The following is a 24,654-nucleotide window of genomic DNA, read 5'->3' as shown; positions in this document are numbered from 1 at the left end:
GATGTTGTAGACCAAATTATTTGGAATAATAGGAATATTGTGATACACGGAAAATCTCTTTTTGAAAAACATTTGTTTACTAAAGGAATTGTTAAAATTGGTGACTTGTTATCCGATACGGGTAAATTTCTTGAAAGCCCTAGAGTGTTGGAAGCGAATCTATCTCCAATCCAGTACTTCAAATTAATAGGAATTGTAGATGCCATACCAAAAGAATGGAGATTAATTATCAAAGAATCACATATTCAACATCAGCAACTATATCCTCAACAGCATTTGGATACAGTGTATATTTATATCGACGAAACCAAATCGGATCTGTTAAAAGCCTCTTCAAAACTTTTGTATAAAGGATTTAAAACAAAGAAACAAACTCCTCCAACCGCCAAAAGGAAGTTGAAGGACAAATATCCAGAGGTTATAGAAGACTGGAAAAAAATTTATTCTTTACCATTCACTGTCACACTTGAAACAAAAATTAGAGAGTTCCAATATAAATTATTAAACGATATAATTTTCACAAATGAGAGGTTATTCCGTTTTAAAATGATTGAATCACCAATGTGCACCTTTTGTTTGAAAGAGGTCGAGTCCCTCGAACATTTGCTCTTTTATTGTGATACAACAAAAGACTTCTGGCGGGCTTTTTCTTCTTGGCTTTCAAACCAGAATGTATCTTTGGACACTTTGACATTTGAAAATATATTGTTTGGAGTGTTCAACAACAACGAAGACTTTATTATCCTGAATCACTTGATACTGCTAGGAAAGTTTTTTATTTATAAATGTAAATTAAATAAAATGAAACCAACATTAACAATATTTTTAGCAAAGACAAAAACCGTTTATTACATTGAAAAAAAAATAGCTACCAAAAATAACCAACTTTATAAACATTACAAAAAGTGGGAAAAACTAATGCCATCTCTTAATAATAGTTGAGCTTAATTTGTAATTTCTCCTTCTCAGCATGTCACTAACTTACTTTCTTTTTTTTTTTTTTTTCTCTGTATTTGGGTAGCTGCACTATTGTAAACAACACATTGTATATTCTTTAGGTATAATTAGGCTACGATTAGTAATTATAATTTGTTGTATGTAATCTATTGTAGTTATGACGTATTGTAAGTATTGTAACTAGTGTTATGTCTTGTGTTGTATTGTATGTATTATAACCCAAAATGTTGAAAAAAAAAAAAAAAATTACAAAAAAAAAAAAAAAAAAAAAAAACTCGCGGTGAAATTTACGCGTGAATCTCGAAAAAACCCTTGTGTTTCGCAATGCGCTCAAGGCGGAGAGATAATTTTTCTGTAGCTCGGTTTTTCTTGAAGCTGGTCTGGCAAAATGGGGAAGACGAAAAAGGATACGAACGCTAGAGTGGCTGGGCGACGAGAACAAACTGAACAAAAGAAAGCGCGGCGGAGCAAATGTGCATGGATAATATTCCAATGGATCTCAATGAGTTGGGCGATTCATCGGTATCGGACTCAACAAAAGAGTCAATGTACACGTCGCTGTTATAGCTGTCGAGTTCCCAAACTTTTACAGAATCTTTCTCTACTCTTGACTCGATCTTTTTGCCCGCTTGATACGATAGCTATAGCTTCATCCGTGAGGCCCACTTTCGCTTCTTCACTCATTGATGTGTTTTCATTCGTTCTTCGCTTTTTCGAACTGGTAAACAGAGTTTTCCGTGGTCCATGTTTACTTATAACTTAATAGAATTACATTTAATACGAAAAATGCTTGGATCTGAGTAGCCAGCCAATTCGTGGTATCCATATATTCCCGCGAAAGTAGTCTCGGTTGATTGCGTACACGTTATAGGGCTGTCAATCAAGAGGGAACTTTTATTTCCGGCCGTAACGTAAAACCTCCATTTCTCCGCCAATATTGAGTTTTTTTCAATTTTGTTTTCAGAAATTAGAGATTACTCTTCGACCATTACTTTGAACCAAAAATCCAAATTTGAAGAAAATTGCCGATCTGAAGGTATACTGTAACCTTAAATGTAGTGATCAATGATCACAAGATTTAACCGAGAGTCTATGATTTAGTGGATTTTTTAATGGAAATGTGCCTATTTCTTGAGAAGTACCGGTACTCTGCCAAATTGCACAAAATTTGACAGGAAATCAGTTTAGAAGTGTCAGATTGGAGTTAATATGTGTTATCAGAATGGTGTTAACGTGACACAGGACAGGAAAAAAAGATTTGAAATCCACTTGCCCAGTGGGCTAGTAAATTTCAGTTTTTACTTGCCCCAACTAAAATGCTACTTGCCGACGTGACCGCCAGTATGGCAATCAGAGGACTAACTCAAACAAAGTATGCTTGGATTCTTAACTAATCCATGCTTTCAACTCACTGTTTAACTAATCTTGCAGTCTTAAGTTTTAAAATAGCTTCTGACTGGAAATTACAATTTATCAGATAAAGGACTTTCCAGTTTGGAAAAAAGAATAATCATAGGTCTCTATGATGACTAAAGGATCACGTGCTTTTTGTAATTTTTAAGTTTGACAGTTGGCATGCATGAAAATTGAATTCTACCACAATTGCTACTAATCTCGCAATCTGATTGGCTAATTTGCCATTGTTGATAAGAGTCCAGACAACACTGCTCACATCTATGTGTCACACAATGCCTTGGACTCACAAGGTGCAGCCTCGTGAGTCGACAACATTTTGACCACTGTGATGATGCGTATTATTGTTGATAAGAATACAGACCATGCTAAACCACATGCGATTTGTTAAATGTAATCATTTGTTACAACAAAGGTGAACAAAATAAGATGCTAAATACTATGTACTGTTTCTTTTTTTGTGACTCACCAACAACCTTTCATTTATCTTATTGCAATTTATGGCATACAAAAACAGAAGCTAAGGATGAAATGCAAAAGAGTCAAAGACCCCCTGTTAAAGCAGATTACCAATGTTACTAAAACGATCTACACAACATTAAGCCTTAATTCCTATATGTATATATGAAATGGGTCATTCCAGAAAATATCCATACCTATACCACGAAGGCTTTTAACGTTGATAAATTTCTTGTAATATTAATCGTTTGCCATGAGCGCCCGCCCGCCATATTTGTTTACAATGAGCCAGAGAACCCACTGTCACAGGAACTGATCTAGTGAACTTCAATCATATGCCATGTAACAGAAAAATAAGAAATTATGGGGAAATTTTATGCGGAAAACACGCTGGATTATGCAGAAATTTTATCAAATATTACGATTAAAAAGCCCGGGTTAGTAAGTCTTTCCTGAGTACCAAACAACAGTGAAACGAAAAGCACTTCGAAGTCTTACCCCTTACTAAACATCATGCCCGCCATTTTTGACATATGCTTGATATGTTTCTAGTATTCGTTGACAGGTATTTCTTCATTTAACACAGGTTTTCCATAGAATTTTGCGTGAACGAATTCGCTGTTGCGTTCTTGGGACTTGTGTAACTTAGTAACCAGGCATTACATGGAACGATGAAAAACTAGTGTTTAGGCTCTTCTCCTAAAGTAGGTTGGAACGCCTGGAGGTTAAAATTCATCATGATCGAAATGGCGTGTTTTTGTCGCTGTTTTTGGAGAAAAACTACCTCAGAATAATCAATCTCTTCGGAATTTGTACTTGTGGGGATGGTAAGCAGCTGATTTATTGCTAATACGAAACAATTTTTTTCTATTTTATGCGGAAAAAAATTCTGATTATGCGGAAGATGCAAAATTTGCTACTGAAGAGGAGGAATTTTTTTGTCGCCCAACACTTAGTGAAAAATGCATGCGATCGTATCAGATGCAATTTCGAGCCCTTTAGACAGTTGTTTGCCTGAAAATTATTTGAAAAAAAATTCTTGGACAATGTTGAAGTATAAAATCTCCTTCGTTGGAAGTAGTGGAGCTAGAGGTTCGCAATTCGGATGGCTGAACTACACTGATGTGAAAAATGGAAATCTGGGGGGAAAAGGGGGTGTGGATTACTGAACCATTGTAACTGGTAACTGGAGGAAGAGCGTTCTCTAATTTCCGAAGGGATTGTAGGGTTTAAATGTTCATGCTGTCCGTGGTAGGGTATGGATATTTTCTATAATCATCCAATAGATGTCTTAGATGCCACCCAATAGATGTCCAATGTATTGACGCAGCTCATTACTCAACTTATCACTTTAAAAGCATACCCCAAACTCATTTACAGGTATCATTGCAGCAGACTGTGATTATTTATACATGACTGTACTAACCTACCAACATTTCATTAACTACATGTACTGTACTTCACATGGTTCAGCTTGATTGATTTGATTTCACCCATTTTCTGATCAGTATGTTTGGGATTTTGACCAAAAACAGTTTCAAAAGTTTAATTGTCCTAGATATGCGCAAGATCCCCCTCTCCAGCTTAACTTCAATGGGTGCATTAGAGATTTTCATTTTTGTACAGCTTCTGTTAAGTACTCTTTTGCTGGGGGTTGGAATTTAGTGGTTCTGTCAGTCATGTTGACACAGATTTTAATTTATAAAAATCTGTAGAGGAAGTCAGTAGATACTCGTTGTTGTAGGGTAGACAACTTTTTTTTTTTGAATCAACCTACAACTAAAATTTATTAAAAAGGAAAGAATTGACATAGATGATAGTACATTATGGTTTATTAAAATCAGTTGAAATTATTATTTATAGCATAATAGTACATAGTATTTTAACACAAGCACCTGTATTCAAATGCATTTAGGGGTTGAAAATGAAACCTTGCCAGGGTACAAATATCTGAATTACCTTCCCCATACTTTCCCCTTTCTTAATTACGAGCTTAAAGACAGTGCATTTCACAGCATATCCTGAAGCTCATGTATAGTAATCATTAATTTTACCAGATGTTGAAAGGGCGAATCCTGCTATAGAAGACTTTTTGGAAGCAGGTAACTCATTTGAAACACAACAGGCTGTTCCCGAAATGGATAACCATGGCCACTTAGAAGATAGTCGTCTAATTGACAGAGCAAGAGCAGTAGGAGTAGTCTATGAGTTTGCGCATCCTGGTGTAGATGAAACAGACGATGACAGAAGAAAAAGAGAGCGGAGAAATCAAAGGAGAGTAACAGATGAAGAGAGAAGGCTGCGTGAAGTAGTTGGAGATCTACCACCACCTCCACGAGCAGGGTCAAGTCAGTTGGAGGACAATGCATACTTTACAATACAAAAGTTTGAGCTGGAGCAGATGACATATATGTTCAGTTGTTGTGAAGTTTGCAATGAACGGAGTTTGGAAGGCAAAGGCACAAGGAACATGTGTGCTCGCTGCAGGAGAGATAAGGTGCCAAAAGTTTGGTCTGAGGAAAACAACATGGATCCAATGTCTGTCCCCGAGGAACTGTCTGAAATGTCAGATGCTGAGCAAATGTTGATAGCTAGATTGGCACCCACTGTACATGTGCACATGTTAAAACATGGAGGTATTGCTTCTAGGGGCCACTGCATTGCTTTCCCTCAAGCAGTACAAGAACCAGCCACTATCCTGCCACGTCTGCCAGCAGAAGCGGACATCATACGTGTGAGAAGGCAAGGAAAAGATGACACCCATAAGGATTTCAGGGTTAGAAGACATCAGGTTGAAGGTGGTCTCTGTTGGTTGAAGGAGAATAATCCTGCCTATGCTGACATAGTCATTGATGATGCTCGTCTGCAGAATTTACCAGCTGATGGTGAGTTGCCCAATTTGAGAACAGTCGAGTTTTCTGAAACAGCAGAACACATAGACGACCAAGGTCCTGCCCCACAGCAGTTGGTTGCAGGTGAAACAGATGGTTCCGATGACTCGACAGTCTCTGGGATTATTCTTCCTTAGCCAGGAGTAAATGTGCAAGCACAGGTACAAGCAGCCATAAATGAAGTTGTGTCTGAACCTCAGGAAGCTGAAACAGAAGGGGCCCAACAAGGTAGAGAACAACCAGTGATCCCATGGCCGAGCACTGACACAACCCCAGCATCTGAGTTTACGACTCCATATTTTTTCACAATGGCTTTTCCCTGCTTGTTCCCATATGGAAAGGGTGATTTTCATATCAATCGTCCAATAACATGCCCCACACTCCATGATTGGGCAGAGCACCTGCTGTGGTATCAGGACGGGAGGTTTGCTAGACACAAAGTATGGAAGTTCGTTGTTCACAAAATGATCATGAGGAAGCGTGCCTTAGAACAGAGTAGATACTTTGTTGATCAGCAACTAGGAGACCCCCAGTTAACAGTTGCAGATCTACAGCAACAGCTAGCAAGGGGTGATACCTCATTCACCAACAAGCTGTTGTATTCTGGAACTGCAGGAACAGGAAAGTCCTATGAAGCTAAGAATCCAGGAGCCCTGTTCGTAGCACTGTCAAGAGCAAAATCAGCAGGTGGAGAAGGCGTGGATCCTGACTTTGCCTTTCATGAAGATGTCCTACTCAATGATGATAGATTGAGGCCTGTGAACACTCCCACTACCCGAGCTAGAGCTGTGGAAATGGAAAGGCTGCATATCTTAGCCACTCAGTGTCAGGAAAGAGAGATTTTAACACCAGCATATCGGGATGGAATCTTTCTCAGACTGGTGGAGTGGGCACAGTCTCAAAGCCATTGAGGTATTTCTCAACTACTCTACTGCATTTTGAGCAAAATGCACAAAGGTATGACGGTACAATACTATGTAAAAGTGTTGTTATTATGTGTAAACACATCACTGCTTTGGTGGCTTAACTATCTTGAAACCAGTTTGTGTAGCTGTGTGTCTGCAAATGGCCACATAAAATAATGATATTACTAAGAAAGAAACACCTTGTTAATCAACATGTGTTGTTACATGCACTTGACCTAGGTCTATGTGATCATGCAGGTCAATTAAAATGGTAAAATCTCTCAGACTGGTGGAGTGTGCACAATCTCGAAGCCATCGAGGTTCTTCTCAACTAGTCCACTGCATTTTGAGCAAAATGCACAAGGTTATGGCAGTACAATACCATGCAAAAGTGTTGTCATTATGTGTGACCACATCACTGTTTTAGTGGCTAAACTATCTTGAAACCAGTTTGTGTAGCTGTGGGTCTGTGAATGGCCACATAAAATAATAATTAAGAAGGAAATGTAGTGCTATTCAGCATGCGTACATGCAATTAAGCTGGGTCTATGCGACCATGCATGTCAATTAACTAGTGAGACAATCTCAGATAGTGCAGAGCGCAATTGATAGCTCTGATACAGTAGTCCCATAAGTACTCACCCCTGCTCGGTTCACTTCCGGTTTGTGTCTACCTTGGTAGTCTGCTACGGCTTTTCCCCTTTGCAGTGTGTATGTTTCAAGGTTGTATTTTCATTCAAGGTCCAAACATGGCGCACATGTTGAGCTCTACCATAAGGAAAACCACTCAACATTTGTGCGTGATTCCGTATGCAATGTATCCTTCACCTAATATAGAAGCCACGAACCCTAACTAATCTACGCATGCGTTTAGGGCAAATTAGTTTTGTTCTAAGGAGAATGGTACCACAAGGAGAGCAAGGGGTTACCTGAAACAAATATATAGCTTTGCGATGGTCAAAGTTAAGCGACGGCGATGGAATGTGTTTTACGTAGAGTACACATGTACCTTTCCCACCCTACTCCCACTACTTCCTTGCCTCTAGACTAATCATGAATTAATTGAAATTAATTAATTAAACAAACATTAAAGTTTACACCTTAGCGCCATAGGGCCAGAGTGCCATAGCGCCATAGCGCCATAGCGCCATAGCGTCATAGCGCCATAGCGCCATAGCGCCATAGCGCCTTAGTTCCTTAGCGGCAGGCAACCCCCATAACCATCCCAATAGTGCACTCTGCACTAAAAATGGTAAAACCTTCTTTTTGACAGCATATAGTACTAGTTGTTTTGTTTTTTAACCCATCATACTTTATAGATTGAAGGCTGTGAACACTCCCACTACCCAAGCTAGAGCTGTGGAAATGGACAGGCTGCGTGAGCCACTTGGTGTCAGGAAAGAGAGGTTTCAGCACTAGGATATCGAGATGTAACCTTCTTAGCCTGGTGGAGTGGGCACAGTTCCAAAGCCATTGACAAAGCTCTTGATTAGTCCACTGCATTTTGAGAAAAAATGCATAAAGGTATGATGGTACAGTTCTACCCAAATAAAAAGTGTTGTTATTATGTCTAAGCATATCACTGCTTTAGTGGCTTAACTATTTTGCAACCAGCTTGCGTAGCTGTGGGTCTGTGAATGGCCACAAAATAATTGTTTAGAAGGAAATACATTGCTAATCAACATGTGTTGCTACATGCAGTTGACCTAGCTGGGTCTATGCGACCATGCATGTCAGTTAAAAATGATGAAATCTCCTTTAGTCACTACATACAGTACGAGTCACTTGTTTTGTTTTTTAACCCATCATACTTTATAGCCAGAAAAGAGCTTGGCTTTGTTGCAATTTTAAGCAACTTTTGTATTTTTGATTTGATTGACTTGTTTTTCAAACCAGTTCATATTTAATGGCAGAGTGTTGCCCATGATAGAGTCAAAGGATAAAAAAAATAGGAAGTTTAAATATTTGGATATAAATACGAAAAGCAAAATTGGGAAAGTGGGTTTCTTTGGAACATTTGTAAAAGGAACTGAAAACAACTGCTAAGATGATGATCTGGCAAACATTCTGTTGCTAGACCTAAGTTAGAGCTATAAACTTTATTGTTTTCTTTGCAACAGGTTTATTCTTTGTTGTAGTTGTGGGTAAAAATCATATATCATTTTTCAATTTAGACATGTTGGGTAGGAAGGTCTGTTTTTACATTCCATTTGTCTTTAGTTTGTGTTATGGAGATGCCCGTGACATAATGTGCCTTTTGACTGTAGGGTTTAAAACCTTGATTTTGAGGTTTGTCACTGCAAACTGAGTTGTTTAAAAAAAATGGCAGTAGGTAGCACTGAGCAGGTAGGCTGTGTAATGAACATACCCATGTTTTATATTTCACAGCTACAGTGCTAAGAGAATAAGAAAGGGTATATTCAGGCCTAGAGTTGTGGCAGATGCCAGCCAGCTCCCTTTGATATTCTACAGCAGAATTATGAAAGCCACTGCAGTCAACTGTAGGCATAATATTATGTGCTTCAACATTCATGCACTCTGGTGACTGATAGTGAGCAGATGGCAGCTAGCAAAGAGGTGGCTCTGGATGCTGGGTAAACCATCACCATAAAATTCACAAAGATTTTAAGGAAAACGACCACTTTTTTAAGTTTAAAAAACATGTTTCGACAGAACTTCTGTCATCTTCAGTTGAATGAATGATTACAAAGCAAGTTGAATAATAAGTAGGCAAAAATGCTAATTAAGACAAATAGTAACAACAGAACGTGAAAAGGTGTAAATTAAAAGGATAATTTTAGATTTACATGGTGTAATTGCTGATTGAGGCAAGGTAGTTCTTTTTGAATATGGATAGCCTCCTTTATCTTGAGTTGAAAGCTGGTAGTGGCGTGATCTAAAATATGAAAGCAGTCTATTGAACACAATGAGCGACAACGTTCAGAATTCTGAAGATGTTTGAAGATGTGAGAGGCCCTATCAACGGCTAAGTGCTCACGTACGCGTGTGGAAAAATGTCGGGAGGTTTCGCCGACATAACAGGCATTACAGCTCGCGCATGTAAACTTATAAACTACACGTGAACGAAGCCCGCCGGGGATAGGGTCTTTCACACCAAAAAGGTTACCTATCTTAAAGGAAGAAAAAACTAATTTGATGTCTAAATCATTACAATAGCGTTTGATTAAGTGCCGAATCTTCTTCTGAGTGATGACAGAAAAATGGCCTGGCGGTCAATTACATTTCCGAGGGCAATCCTGACCTTAAGTTAAGTAAACCGGAACTTAGAAGCCTTTTCACTGTAGCCACCGCCCAGACCCATTTCTTATTTAACGGTTCTTTCTATGACCAAATTGACGGTGTGGCCATGGGGTCTCCCCTTGCTCCCGTATTAGCCAATCTTTTTATGGGACATCATGAAAAACTATGGTTGGAAAATTTTCAATGCTCTAAAATTTTATTTTATCGTAGGTATATTGACGACACTTTTTGTTTATTTCACTCGGAGCACGATGCTGTTATATTTTTTGACTACATTAACTCTAGGCACCCCAACATAAGGTTTACTATGGAAAAAGAACTTAATCGCAAATTACCCTTTCTAGATGTTCTTATTGATAATAGTGACACTAATTCCTTCCTAACTAGGGTTTACCGTAAGAAAACCTTTACTGGGTTATTAACTAATTATTTTAGCTTCACCTCGTACTCATACAAAGTAGGTCTCATTAGGACTCTTGTTGACAGGGCCTACAAGATCAACAACACTTGGTTGGGGTTACACGAGGATATAACCAAGCTTACTGAAATTCTCAAAAAGAACCTTTTCCCTGCCCATTTAATTGAAAAAGTGGTTAACCGTTACATCACTGGGGCCCATAGCAATCATTGTCCCCGGGGCTACCCCCTTACCACCTCGCCCACGTTTTACTTTAAGCTGCCGTACATAGGCCATTTTTCTGTCATCACTCAGAAGAAGATTCGGCACTTAATCAAACGCTATTGTAATGATTTAGACATCAAATTAGTTTTTTCTTCCTTTAAGATAGGTAACCTTTTTGGTGTGAAAGACCCTATCCCCGGCGGGCTTCGTTCACGTGTAGTTTATAAGTTTACATGTGCGGGCTGTAATGCCTGTTATGTCGGCGAAACCTCCCGACATTTTTCCACACGCGTACGTGAGCACTTAGCCGTTGATAGGGCCTCTCACATCTTCAAACATCTTCAGAATTCTGAACGTTGTCGCTCATTGTGTTCAATAGACTGCTTTCATATTTTAGATCACGCCACTACCAGCTTTCAACTCAAGATAAAGGAGGCTATCCATATTCAAAAAGAACTACCTTGCCTCAATCAGCAATTACACCATGTAAATCTAAAATTATCCTTTTAATTTACACCTTTTCACGTTCTGTTGTTACTATTTGTCTTAATTAGCATTTTTGCCTACTTATTATTCAACTTGCTTTGTAATCATTCATTCAACTGAAGATGACAGAAGTTCTGTCGAAACATGTTTTTTAAACTTAAAAAAGTGGTCGTTTTCCTTAAAATCTTTACATGTCTGCTGCTATCTAGACCTTTTGAAAATTCACAAAATACATACATGTAATGAGGTCAGTTATTTTGACTTAAGTTTCTAATAATGTGGTTATTACTTATGTAGGAAAAGGAAACTAATTAAAACACATTTCTATCATAAATATCATAGCTTGCATCTAAATGAAAAAATTCGTTACATAAATTAGTCATCCTCATTAAGCAATATAGCGTTTTAAATTAATAAAATATATAATATTATTGGCCTTAAGGCTGAATGATAAGTGTGTATTTTGTGAATTTTTATGGAATGATGTTGAAAGAATTTACCAGACAGCATGAGCCACTGGTACTGTTTTACCAGCTCAGCTGTCATTTTGACATGCATTGGGCAGATGGTCATACACTTGCAATTGATGCCAGCTCTGTGTTACACTGAGCAGATGGCTAAACCTGAGGCAGATGCCAGCTCCCTTGTGTAAGGTTGTACTGTGGTGTAAATGGGGTTGTATTGTTTACAGTAAATAAATGATTTTCATTCGCAATTGCTTTATAATTGGCAAAATATTAACAGACTAATTCATGTAGTCACGTATAAAATGAAGTCATTGACTAAAATATGAGGCACAGTCTACTCTACATTTTAGCATCAGCTCATTAATGACTAGAGTTGAACAACTACTCCATTTACACCTTGTTAGAGCAGATGGCAACCTCCAGTACATTGCTATGCAGATGCCAGCTCTGAGTTCTGAGCAAGTGTCCGCTAAAAATTATAATATCTTTGAAAATGCCAGGGATCTTTAACAATCAGAAAACAAGAAGGTAGTTTTTCAATATTTTCTTTTGCAAAATGCCAGCTGCATAATTCATTGAAACATTGCTCAGAGCTTTAATGTAGAAATCAATTACATTGTGTCAATAGTACATTCTATGGTCCACTTGAATGTTTGATGGTGACAGAACATACATGTAATAATTGCTGAATTTTATTGAATGGTAACATATAAGTAATAGACTGAAAACTAAAAAAAAAAAAAAAAAATAAGGACAACATATCGATTTCTAAAGAGTATGTACAGCTTTAATTTATATACATACTAAAATGTAAATCATATTTTATTTAAATAGTTAAATACTACTCTTCTCACTATGTGGAGGCTGGAAACCACTCTTTATAAACATTTTAAGAAGGTGACATGCAAGTAAACTAGCTGAAGAAGACAAAAACAGTAGTTACAAATTTTTTTTTTTTGATCAGAAGCCCCTAGAGTTTATTGTAATGTAAGTCTCATTATATTTGATTCAAATGTTTACAAGCTATATAAAGGGAATACCAGAAATAATTTTTCTAAATACAAAAAGCATCCGACAGTTCAAACTTAAAAAATAAAAAATCAAAATGAATTCACTTTTGATAGGTTAGATTAACAGTTAACTAGATATGACCATTGGATATTTTAGATATACATGCACTGTATTGGATACTGCAGTTAAGATAATAGATTATTAAAACAATAGTGTTCCTGTCGAGAAACTATCAGCTGATAGTTTCCCACTAAAATTTGATAATTCAAGCGGAACTTGTTTCAATTTAGGAATTAACACTGAAAAACCCCTTTGGGGAGTGTTAGTAAATGCCCAGCAACAATGAGTGATGGTGGTACCTTCATGAAACCCCCGCCTGTTAGAGCGGCTAATACACAGCGAGGTCTAGGATAAGACCTTAAAAAATGCTGTGGGGGACCGGGAACCCTCATTTTTGTTTAAAAGAGAGAAAACACATTTGTGTGTAAAAATGACAAAAGGCAATCCATACAAAATCAAACTTACAAGTCAGAATTAAATAACTGCTCTTCATTTGAACTTTGAATAACAGCACATTTGTACAATTATTTTATCTACTCAAAAACTCTGCAAGCTTTCTTTTGTCTTCCTAATAACTAATAATTTCTTGCCACTTAATTTCAACTCCTTTTTTTTTTTCTTTGGTGTGACCCACATTTCACTCCCTGTGATCTACAAAATTTCACATGCTGGAAATGTGACGTCCAACCCTGGTATCAGGTTGAGCAAGGTTGCCCCTGGCTTTGTTTGTTTAGGTCAAACCACTTTGATCATTTTGTAGTTAAACTGGATGCTAACAAGATTGCAACATCTAAACAGAAATTACTGAGACAGCGTCCTTTTCATTCATAACAATTTTGTTTTATTTGTCATTATTTTTGCAAGTTATATATTTTAATCTATTATTCGTTCATTCAAAAAATACTACCATTTCGGTATTTCTGCAATGACCATATTGTTATTGAACACAAAATTTTCATGATTTTATTTTCAACAGTCAAAGTGAACTCTGGTGTTCAACCCCTGGACATACATGGAAAGCCAAATCCCCACTGTGGAACACGTGGCAGGAGGTGGATAAAATTTAAAAATTCAGGAAGTCATGTAACTTGATGAAGAAAACTGGAAAAGAATGGAGAATTTCTTTGTATGTCCAAAGTGTTGATATTTTGACCAGAACTCCATGATCATCACACTCTGAACTGAAAACCCATGAAAATCCTGTGAATTTATTCATGCTAAATTCATGAGAATTTATAAGAGGATTTTAAATGCATTTTCAAAGGACTTTTTGTAGCATGTAACCCTGAAAAAAGCATGAAAGAAACCATTTATAAAGCCATTGAGATTTTACATTTCATGGCCCCTGAAACTCTTTAATTGATAGGCAAAGCCAGAAATACAGTGTAGACATGAAAAAGTCATGAAATGTCTATTAGGGATTGTATCTCATGGCCCTGTACTATTTTTTCATGGTATTGTGGTTCATGGACGTTTCATGAGGCACTGATGTCTGAATGTGCAAAACAATACAAAAAAAACTGTGAAAATGTTACACTGAAATATAAAATGAAAAAATTAAGATTTTTGACCTGGATATTTAAAGAGGGTGGCTCCTAAAGGATTATTAGCCTTAATTAGTATAATTTTGAGAGGTGAATAAAGAATTGAAAGTGTGGCTTAAGATGCTATATTCACCGTGCTAGATGGTGAACAAAACATTTCTGAGCTTGGTTACCAAGTTTGCCACCTTTGCATCACACCAAGTCGAGGATATTTGAAAGGATGGAGAATTTTTAAAGTGACTGCTGTCACGCTTGGACAAAATCTTTTCAAGTACAGGCATTTAAGAATTTTAAATGCAGTGGTTACATTAATTGTCAGCAGGTCAGATGGTTTGATCGAAATTCATTTTTCTTCAAACTAATGACAACACAATGATGAGAACTGTGAATGAAGTCAGCAACGATAAAGTAAAGGTACCACATGAATTTATTTTCCGCAGTGTTTCACTTGTTTGTTTTCCAGCCTCACTCAATGTGTAAATTGATTCACAATCAGCTTACATGTAAGCTTGAGCTTATCACTAAAACACTCACTGCTTGCATGTACATGTATGCATACAAACAATTGCGTCTGTGTTTTTATGTTTTAGACCGTTATTTTGTAGTCCACCTCTGAAAATTATACCAAAACAGTTATGTGCCTCAAGCTCAGAGAACATTGGTGAATGTTCACCGATGTTCACTTTACCTTGGGCAAACAATTGTTAATTATTCTTAATTTAACACCAATTGTTTGACTATTTTTTGCTCTTTTTCAATTGGACAACTGATGATGGATCACGTTTCATCCAAAACATGTTTGGTTTTTTAGTATAAGATAAGAACTTCAAATACATCGGGCCATTCCATTTTTTAATCCATCCCTCTCCATTATTGGGGTATTTCTGAAGGGGTAACTGTGTCAAGACCTTTTGATCTTTTAATCAATTCTGAAGGGGGAAGTGTGTCAGCACTTTGATCTTCCTTTCTTGGGGGTGAAAAATTAACTTTTCTGATGGGGTAGAATTCAAAGCTCTCAATATAATATGGGTGGGTGGGGTGGGTGTGAGGGTGGATTAAATGGAATAGCCCATCTTGTGGCTTGTTAATGCATTCTACATGGAAGAAATTAAATTAAATTATCAATTGGTGTTTTTACTAAGTGAGCCTTTTTCTGGAAAAATCTAAGATAATCATAGTCCTTAAATCCAAAAACAGATTTTGCATTTCTTCGAGATTAATCCAGTATCACTCATATCATGGTGCAAACATCACTTAGCTAGCATATAGTTGTTTGTTCCATGACTTTGTGCACTTCCAGATATTTGTCTGCCTCTAACAATAGCTCAAAAACTACAAGGAAATACAAAGCAACATAAATCACTGTTGGTGTTTATTCAAGGTCTGCATGTATCAGTTAAATGTATGTGTATTTGGTTCAAATCTTCTATGTAAGCTTAGGTTATCTTATTAAAAAAAGCACAACACAAACTATTGTTCCAGCATTGCTTATCAGGAAATTATTGTGAATATTATTAATCACGAGTCCTAGGAAAATAAGAAGCAAAACCATTTGTTCGAATGATTTGTTGTAGTGTTTGAATAACAACAAATCGCTTCAGTCATAACATGAGGTTATGCACCTATCAATGTCAAGCCCGAGGGGCGGGGGGGTCGGGCAACCCACGGGAATTTGACTGTGACATACATCCCCAGGGTGAGGATTTTGATCGGACATCATGCATTTGATCTTTCAATTACAAATAGCAGAAAAGAAGTAAACCATTTGCTACTGATACTTTTGACGATTACTTTTTGCCCGGGGGTGGGGATCTTGATAATCTTTGTTAGAAAATGTCAAAATCCCCACCCTATGCCCGACCCCACCTCGGGCTTGACATTGATAGGTACATTATGAAAGGCGACTACCACTGCTTTCAAAGACTGGAAAATTGGTTACGAAGCCATTTGTAATGTTGAGCAACAATTATGATGTACTTACTTTTCTGCGACTTGCGTTTCTTCGGTTTCTTTCACTGAAGCAATCTTATTGCTCGTCTGATCTTTCGCAACTCACTTTCCATAAGACTGTTGCGCTCGATTACGTTCCCTGGAAACCGACTTGTGCTTATCCACTGGTCACAAGTATTTATGTATCCTATTTTCCAAAGGATTATGAGACGGAAGTATCAAAATGGCGGTCAAAGCAATAACTCAGTGCAACATGCCATTACGGACAGCGCGTCTCCCAACCCCAAAATGCTTTGGGAACGAAAGAATATCGAGATCGAAATGTATCATGGACCAAAATATAACAAGACAGCGGGAACCTGGTCTCTAACGTTAGCACGCCTGGTTAATTTCATTATTTTTAGCGGAAAAGGTAAATCCTGAATAAAATTTTTCACCTGAATTGCTCCAAGCATTGTTCAATATTTACGTATAGAATTATCCTTGCAAAGTTGAGCCGTCGACAGGGAAAACCCAGCGCTTACAATACTGAGGTGAGGTGGCTTTCGAAAGCTTTTCGCCAGCCCAAAACTCGGCGAGAAGTTTCCTCGGAAGCGATCGACAAATTCAAAGCCATGATCTGGGACAATCCTTCTGACGATGTGCTAACAAGTTATGGTGAGTTTTTTTTTTTTTTTTTTTTTTTTTTTTAAGAAAAATTAAGAAATGACTTCGTGTGGAGCGCATATCCCATTTTACATTTTAAATCATTTTACTTTTTCGGGCCCGTGCACGCATTTTCGTTTTGTTTATCTTTAAAATTGCATAAACTTTATTGCATATTTTAGCCGGTTCCAGCACTAGTTCAGGATATACCTGGAAAAATAAGCCTACACATCACGACATCACTCCTTAGCGAGTGGTGCAATAACAGCCTGGTGAATAAGGGGTGGCGAATCACTGTTCTCCGAAAAATAGTATTTCGTATTTTATTATTATTTTTTGGACGGGGGGTGGGGGGGAGGGTGGCTCTGATATCATTACGGGCTTGGTATTGGTCAATCTCAGTTTTAAAGTCCAAAAATTTGAAAACTTTCTTGCCATAATTATTGCAAACTATCAATTTTACCTTTGAATGACCAATACAATACCCTTTGTTAATACCTATTCATTGTCATCAACCTTTTACAAAACATAATCAAGTGTGTCATATTCGAGCAAAGAACATAGCAGCATACATGTAAGTAATAAGGATAAGCAGTAGCAGTTGGAGATTCCCTGCTGTTGTTATTGTGACTTTAATTTGCTGCACTGTCACAAACAATCTACTCTGATTAAGTCCCAAGGTATGCAGGCTACAAAGAAAGAAGAAATTCAACATCAAAAATCAAATGTTTTATTTTAATGAAAATGAACATTCAAAAGTACAGAAAATTTTGTGAAATATATAATGTTCTGAAAATTAACATCTATAGGCAAAATACAGAAAAAAAATAATTACAAACTAAAAAAACTTTAAAGAAACATTGGTGGTTTTCCCACCCCCACCCCCACGGTGGCCTCCATGGCCACGGCGGCTGTGGCGGCCACCCCGACCACCACGCCAAAAATGTGGGCCTCCTGAGGGGCAATCCCTGTACGAGTGTCCCCATCCCTTGCACGTGAAACATTTGACTGAAAAAAAGAAAGAAAATCACATTAAGGGAAAATAAATTGTGTTCCTCATATGCTACTGGTTTCAATTTTCAAACCAGTCGGGCTGTGATGTTTCCATTGTTTCAAATTCTGCCAAATTTGAAGAAGATAATAAGACAAAGACAAATCAAAGCTTAAGAGGTTTTAACACTGCATTTATTGTTGTCAGTTTATTATCAGATTGCGAGACTGGTAGCCGTTGTGGTAAAAAGCTTTTCTGAGAGCACTTTTTTTTAGCTTAAGTACGCTAGAAATAGTCTAGCTTTCCATAAAATTTTATTTCAAAACTGGGCCATAGTACTTTCAGGTTTCCACTAATATAAAGATCTTTACTTCTCTACTGATGCTTCTGATTGTAACTTCCATGTAAAAAAGCTGTTGTATGACCATTTGCAAATATTGATATAGTCAATTGTTTGAGTTGTCACTTACTCCTTGGTCGTTTCATAATTGTTCCCTCGGGCCTATGTGGCGTAACAGCTGCCTCTGGTGGGGCTCCCTCTGGTAGTACATCTGCCCCTGCAGGAGCCCTTGCAGGGGGCACAGGTGCTGGTCTTGGTTCACCTGCTGCCCCTCCAGGGGCTCCTGCAGGTGCCTCTTCTAGGCCTCCTCCTGCAACAATGCTTATGGGCATTTCTTCATCACCTGTTTCAAAATAATTTGAATAATAATGTTAATTATCACACTCACTAAATAATAATTCTTGGTAGGTAGAACAAGCAACAGCAGGACTGGCACAGCTGGTAGTATAGCAGCAGGTCTACAGGTAGCAGCACAGCAGCAGGTCTAGCAGCACAGCAGCAGGTGGCACAGCAAGCTGCCACTGGCTCCTGCAGGTGGCTCTACAGGGGCCTCTACAGATTGCACTGCTTGGGTATATGGGCATTTCTTCATCACCTGTTTCAAAACAATTTTAAAAAATAAGGTAAACACACTGATTTTCAACTCTTGGTATGTAGAACAAGCGAGAATCTTTAACAAATGGCATTTAAATTAAGGTGACTGTAATTGAGTTTACTTAGCATTCCTATTACAATATAACAATGGTTCCAAGCAAGGAAGGGTTTGATATTAAATGATGTTCACAATTATTTACTGGTGACAACTGTTCATCATGTAGACCAAAACAATTGCATAGGCTATAGTCTTTAGCTTACCAATGTTATTGTCAGTTCTACTCCTTGCTGAAAAAAAGAGAGTAATCAATAAGAATTCTTAGCAGTCTTTCTGCATCATGCTACTATGTACACTAGTAAAAATCTTAGCATAGTATTCAAGATTGACAATAATTGTACAATAACTTAATTACTCGAGGCAACCAGTTCCAACTTAAATGCCACTCATTTATTCCGGATCATAACTATACTGATTCAAAGAAGACTGTGACATCAATGTACCTTGCAGGTGTCTTTCATTTTAGTTACTTGATACATTGCCTGTACCTCAGTTGCTTGCAGCGATGTTATTGAAATAAGCTACAGCCTAAAATTATTGCTTGTAAGAATTTCCACTCTGAATGACAGGCACCAGGGGTAGTAGTAGAGGGGCAGCATCATTAACTGATTTTATTTGCCATGAATGATGAATTTAAGAATTATTCATGACTCGTGATTTTAATGTTTTGCATGACTTGTGAATTTGCTGATTAGGGATAATCATGCTTTCACCACTCTCTATTCTATGTGATTTTGAGACGCGAGCCCTCCAGAAAATTTGTTAAGACAGCAAAACATCAAATGTGACCTGTGTATAATTATTGTAACATCTCGTAAGCCATATATAGGCACCTACCAATTAACATCATAGAGCTTTCCCCTTGGCTTCCCTTACCAAAACAGCTGTATTTTTAAACTGATTTTAAACTGTTTTGAACGTATTTTGACGATTTAAACAGTATTTTGAAGTCACTATAGGGTATTTTTGTGCTATTTTGTACAAAATTCAAAATTTTGCTTCTTGTTTGTAATGTATTTCAAGTATAGTTAAAACCTACTTCATGATATTGGAATGATTTTCACTCTGTTTTTAACGTAGTTTGAGCTCAAAACAGGGTTTAAATAGGGGATTTAAAATCTATTTTAATAATACAGCCACAAAAATTTCGTTCAAACAGTTTAAAATTCTAGTTAAACCCTGTTTTGAAAGTTATGTTGGCAATGGCCGTAGGTTTAAAAAGTATTTTACAAATTTTCAGTGTTAAAATAGTCTTTAAATAGGATATTTAAAATGTAGTTGACATGCCAAGAACATAAAATATGTTTTAAATAGGAAGTTTAAAACCTATTTGAGATAGCAATTCATATTATAAGCTTTAAAATACAACCAAAACAGTCTGTTTTAAACATATTTTAAGTTTTAATCAGGCGAGTATACTATTTAAATAGTAGTTTTAAATAATGACAATAATGTCTATCTTAAAAACAGATTTTAAATACACTATTTTTGCACTATTTATAAATCTAGCCCAATGGAAATTTATAATTCAATCAACATAATTTGCATCCCCTTTTTGAAAACTGCTTTAGTGTGTAAGCTTTTAAGACTCTCTCAATATCAAAATCAATCAAAAATTTAGCCAAGCCAAAAACATGAATCTGTGGACAAACAAACCTTTTCGCAAAATAGCACTCTCTTGCCGCCCTGCATGTACATGTATTCCTGTCTTTCTTTTTTTTCGAAGTATCAAGCACTGTTTATAACCAAAAGGGCAGGCAAAGACTGAACAACTCCAGGACTTCCCAGAGGAGTTTTTCGATAGGCATTAAAGTAAATCCCAGTCTTCTCTAAAAGGACATGGTCACAGATGCCATGTTTGTTCACAAGTGAGGTTCAGGTTGAGAGCATGTGCTAGGCCGCTTGTACATGCACAATATATAAGTTCTATCAAAAGTGTCATCACTTTAAAAATTTACCAGGAGCAATCAAATCTCTGAAAGCAGCAACTAATAACTCAAGGAAAATTGATCCAAGTAATTGGTTGACATTACTTATTACTGATTGGGGCTACTCCTAATGGCAAAACATGCCATCACTCACAAAGTAGACCAGAATTAAGATCTCACAATCAAATCACAAAAAAATCACATCTACTCAATATTAAAAAGAAAATTTCAAGGTACATGTAACTAGCTTGCAGTAATTAGCAAATTATTGATTGTGGTCAGTCATCATGTATGTGCTTCAAGATTACATAATTTACATACATGTAATTTTGGCAGAAAGTGTCCCACTCACAGTGTGCACGTGAAAGATCTCAAAACAAATCACAAGAAATGACAACCACTGAATATGAAAAAGAAAATTGCTTGTAGTAATCAGCCAGTTATTTATTGTGGTCCCTCATCATGGTATACATGCTTCAAGATCTTGCAAAAGTGCTGTCACTCACAAAGTACACCAAAATCAAGATCTCACAACCAAATTAATTCCTTTTTTTTTTGTTCTTTCAAACAATTCTTTTTTTCCTGTTTCCCATATGAGCAGTTACAGTTTTCCAGATTTGACAGTCATTTAATTTTGAAGTCAAAAGTGGTTTGAACTAATATTTGTGTACAACAGTTTAGTCATTATTGTTAACAATGTAGGAAATCCATTTTTTTTTTTTTTTGTCTAAACAGTTGTTAATGATAAAAGTTGTTGTTCCAGTCTGTTATGAGCAGACTTATGTTGAATTTAGTGGTTGGTTTCAATGACAGATGCTGTGACCAGGCTAATATTATGAGAGTCTGTGCTCTGATCTGTTAACAAGAGGCATTCACTACTAACATCACAGCAAGCTGGCAAAAAGCGCCAGTTCCACAATAACTGTGAATAATAATTATTATTGGATGAGGTTGAGCAAAATATCATGATTTGTCAGTGGCAAGCAGATCAATTATTTCCCGAAGCTGAAGGCTGAGGCAAATAATTGATCTGTGACCACCCAGTTTGGTTTCACATTTAAATCACTCTCTGACAGCTCAGCAAAGCGATCTGCCATTTAAATTATTTCACCTGAGAGCTTGGTTTCAATTACGCATGAGAGGAAAATTCAATATTATTTGCAGCAAACACATTTACACGGCACTATGCATGAGCAGATCATTATTTGTAGGCAGTTATTTACATGTCACTTGGTGGGCTCTCAGCCAATGAAAAGGAAGACAAAATGCATTGAATGATAAAAAGTTTTATTTTTCAGTTGTCAACAATAACATTTCAGAACACCTAGAGGCCTTTGCGCATTTGCTTGGATGCCATCTTGCAAACTAGAGCACAAGCTTCAAGATCTCGTGAACAACAACTACCGAACCAAGACTTGGAACATTTCATTATTAATTATGTACATGAATAAACTGCATTATCCACTTACCCATTCATTCATGTCCTAGTGGGCTATTCTGTAACTGGTTAAATTTACTCTGTTTCTTGAAAATGTTACAAGCAAAAGCGAATAAAGAACCCTCACTGGACCACATAAAAATGCCTTGGTGGTAAATCACACTGGCTCTGCAAATCTTTCCCAACTTAATTGTTTCATCTGCTTCAGTTTCTTGCAAAGAATGAAATACTTCAGCTACATGTAGTTTTCTGTGTTTTCATCCTTCTCTTATTACTTTGTCCTCTTGTCTTTCATCATTTTTTCTTCTTCTTGCCAGGTAATTTCTTCTTCCTGAACCTTGGTTGTGCTTAGCCATATTTTTTGGAAATATATCAACCTGCCACATAAATATAGTGCATTCATCTAATCAAAAATTTGTTGAATTTGAACAACACTGAATGCTTATCTATCCCCCACCGAAGGTCAAAACTAACATGTGCATGGGGAGAAGTCCCTATCACTAGGCCCTTCAACCATTTTCCAGAGCCCCTTTGTGTGAATATCATTTTTGCCAAGAAATCTACACCCATAATATAGAAGAATGAAAATAATTAAAGTAAAATTAACGATAGAAACAATAGGACGAATACAGGTTGAGTGACACCTAAAGTCGCAACCAAAATGCAAGGATTCGACTGTTCATGGCAGGCTTGATTCAAGCTTGGATTTCATGTGTTATAGCATGCAATTACTCAATACATGAACATGTGTACAACACATTCTTGCACGACAACAAAGTGCGATTCCATTCATTCGAATGTCCCAATTTTGTTCTTCGAGTGTTCGGACCCAATCGTTCGATTAAGTTCGATTGATTTCGATAAAGTTCGTTTAATTGAACGTTCCATTTGGTACGTGATTAGTTACGTCTGGAGCAAAGCCATGCATCTAAGAGAAAGCTTCTTTTATGAATAAACATTTGGCGCATCCAAACAAGAAATCGCCAAGCATTACCCGCGTATGTCTCAATGTAAAATACCCGAAAATACGCTTGAAAAAGTTACGAGGGTTGTAAACAAAAAAATGAAGTTTAAGCAGATAAAATAAACAGATACCGTACCGTTAAAACTCCTGGGCTAAGAACTATATCCAATGTGGCGATCGATGCGATCCTCTTGCTTCGTTTTGGCGGTCGTAACTTTTGGCGCAAACGGATTTTCCGGTCGATTTTCCGCTGACCCGCCGGTGCAATACTCTGATGCGAGCATTTTGGTCAGCTGTGATTGCATGAAACATCATGTGAATGACCACGTGACTTGTTTCCATTTCAAAATTGCTGTGTAAAACGGAGGTTTCGTTCTAGTCGCTTAAAACTAGTGCAACAGTTCATTTGTTTGTTTTTTTACCTTTTACTGGACGAAAAGTTAAGGGACCGAACCGAATCATATGACTCGTGGTTGCAGCGACCATGATTTATCTTTCTGATAGACTTCAACTTGGTAATGTCTCAAGGAAATGGAGGTAAGCCGACCATCTTCTGTCTTGGTGTGTCTTTCATTCGAAAAGATGCATGCACATGTAAATACATGTAACATATCTGTAACCACATCAGCTGTTTTATCGAATTAGATGATTGCCTGTGAAACATAGATCTGAATTTTGCATTGTTCTTCGTCCAGTCTACATAATTAGGTACTGTTCTATATACATGTATGATCGGTTATATGGCAGTTATATGTTTGCAACTGTGTATGCCATTTTTGTGCAGCCGTAAATTACTCATCCATTGTGATCATTTTACTATCTTGACATGGCATAAACTGATCGATCTCTTCGTAGGGAAATTAAAGTGCGAGCTGTGGAAGTTGAATCAAACAGTTTGTTTTTCTTCAAGAGGAAAGGCAACTTTATAGACTTAACATGATAACAAAACATACATGGAGGCTAAAATATTAAACCCTGCAATAACTAAACAATGCAGTAAATAATTTTGTTTTTATTTTCAGCTTTGAGAAACAGGAGATGGAGAGTGGTGCTGCCCTGTTAGGGCCAAAGTCTCTGTGAGTTTGATAGGGGTCTTTCAACTGCCTTCCGGTTACAAAGTTATTGCTGCAATTCTGCAATCGTTGGTAAATTTTTAAAGGAGGAAATAACTAAATTTAGGGTTAGAAAGGAAGCTATATGTAGCTACTACAGTCATGCCACATCAGTGAAAGTACAGTTGTTTCTTGTTGGAAATGAATGAACCTTACAACTTGATGGGATAATTTTTGTTAACTTGTAAATAATAATATTATCGATCATATATTACATACACTGCGGCTACAAAGTTTATTTCAAGGGGAACATGGTATGCATTAATTAATTCTTTCATGATTGAATACTGTGGTCTTTGTAAAACTTTACCTCAAATTGCACATGACCTTGACTTGTGACAGCTTGCGTTCCCTATAAAGGCTGGTTTTCACTAGAGCATAAGCACAAGCACAAGCATAAGCATAAGCACAAGTGAAAACAGCCACGACATAAACATAAGCATAAGCAGAAACATAAGAAGAACGAACCCACTTATTTGTCTCGTGCAGCTTTCACTAGTAACGCGCTCGACATAAGCATAAGCATAAGCACAAGAAAAACGGAACTGTTCGTTTTTC

The 24,654-nt window shown here is 37.1% G+C and overlaps 3 protein-coding genes across 8 annotated transcripts in view; 2 read left to right on the top strand and 1 right to left on the bottom strand.

Moving 5' to 3' along the window:
* The window catches only part of LOC145492428 (uncharacterized), a 456,732-nt gene that overhangs the window by 43,880 nt on the left and 388,198 nt on the right, over positions 1-24,654 (top strand). The gene's annotated exons all lie outside the window — the stretch shown is intronic.
* LOC145492418 (uncharacterized) lies at positions 1,214-18,489 on the top strand. Of its 5 annotated transcripts, XR_014049985.1 has the most exons (4): positions 1,214-3,656; positions 7,945-8,149; positions 9,014-9,219; positions 18,411-18,475. XR_014049985.1 is itself a non-coding variant. In XM_081471866.1 (2 exons), the coding sequence occupies exon 2, from the start codon at positions 4,967-4,969 to the stop codon at positions 5,855-5,857; it is 891 nt and encodes a 296-aa protein (XP_081327992.1). In that variant the 5' UTR covers positions 1,214-3,656; positions 4,887-4,966; the 3' UTR covers positions 5,858-6,322. The 5 variants fall into 5 exon arrangements, 1 of the variants encoding a protein (XP_081327992.1); XR_014049987.1 differs by lacking the exon at positions 9,014-9,219 and having other exon boundaries at positions 18,411-18,489; XR_014049984.1 differs by lacking the exon at positions 18,411-18,475 and having other exon boundaries at positions 9,014-13,457.
* Positions 17,468-23,646, bottom strand: LOC145492508 (uncharacterized). 2 transcript variants are annotated; one of them, XM_081471970.1, is made up of 5 exons: positions 23,121-23,646; positions 22,052-22,397; positions 18,858-18,884; positions 18,133-18,345; positions 17,468-17,679 (listed from the first exon to the last, which is right to left on the bottom strand). In XM_081471970.1, exons 2-5 carry the CDS (start codon positions 22,053-22,055, stop codon positions 17,510-17,512), a joined length of 414 nt encoding a protein of 137 aa, XP_081328096.1. In that variant the 5' UTR covers positions 22,056-22,397; positions 23,121-23,646; the 3' UTR covers positions 17,468-17,509. The 2 variants fall into 2 exon arrangements, with proteins under 2 accessions (XP_081328096.1, XP_081328097.1); XM_081471971.1 differs by lacking the exon at positions 23,121-23,646 and adding an exon at positions 22,495-23,096.

Source organism: Orbicella franksi, chromosome 7 (genome assembly GCF_964199315.1).
Source record: "Orbicella franksi chromosome 7, jaOrbFran1.1, whole genome shotgun sequence".
Classification (NCBI taxonomy): Eukaryota; Metazoa; Cnidaria; class Anthozoa; order Scleractinia; family Merulinidae; genus Orbicella; species Orbicella franksi.
Note: the sequence above shows the minus strand (reverse complement) of the source record. Positions and strands in the feature narration are given on the sequence as shown.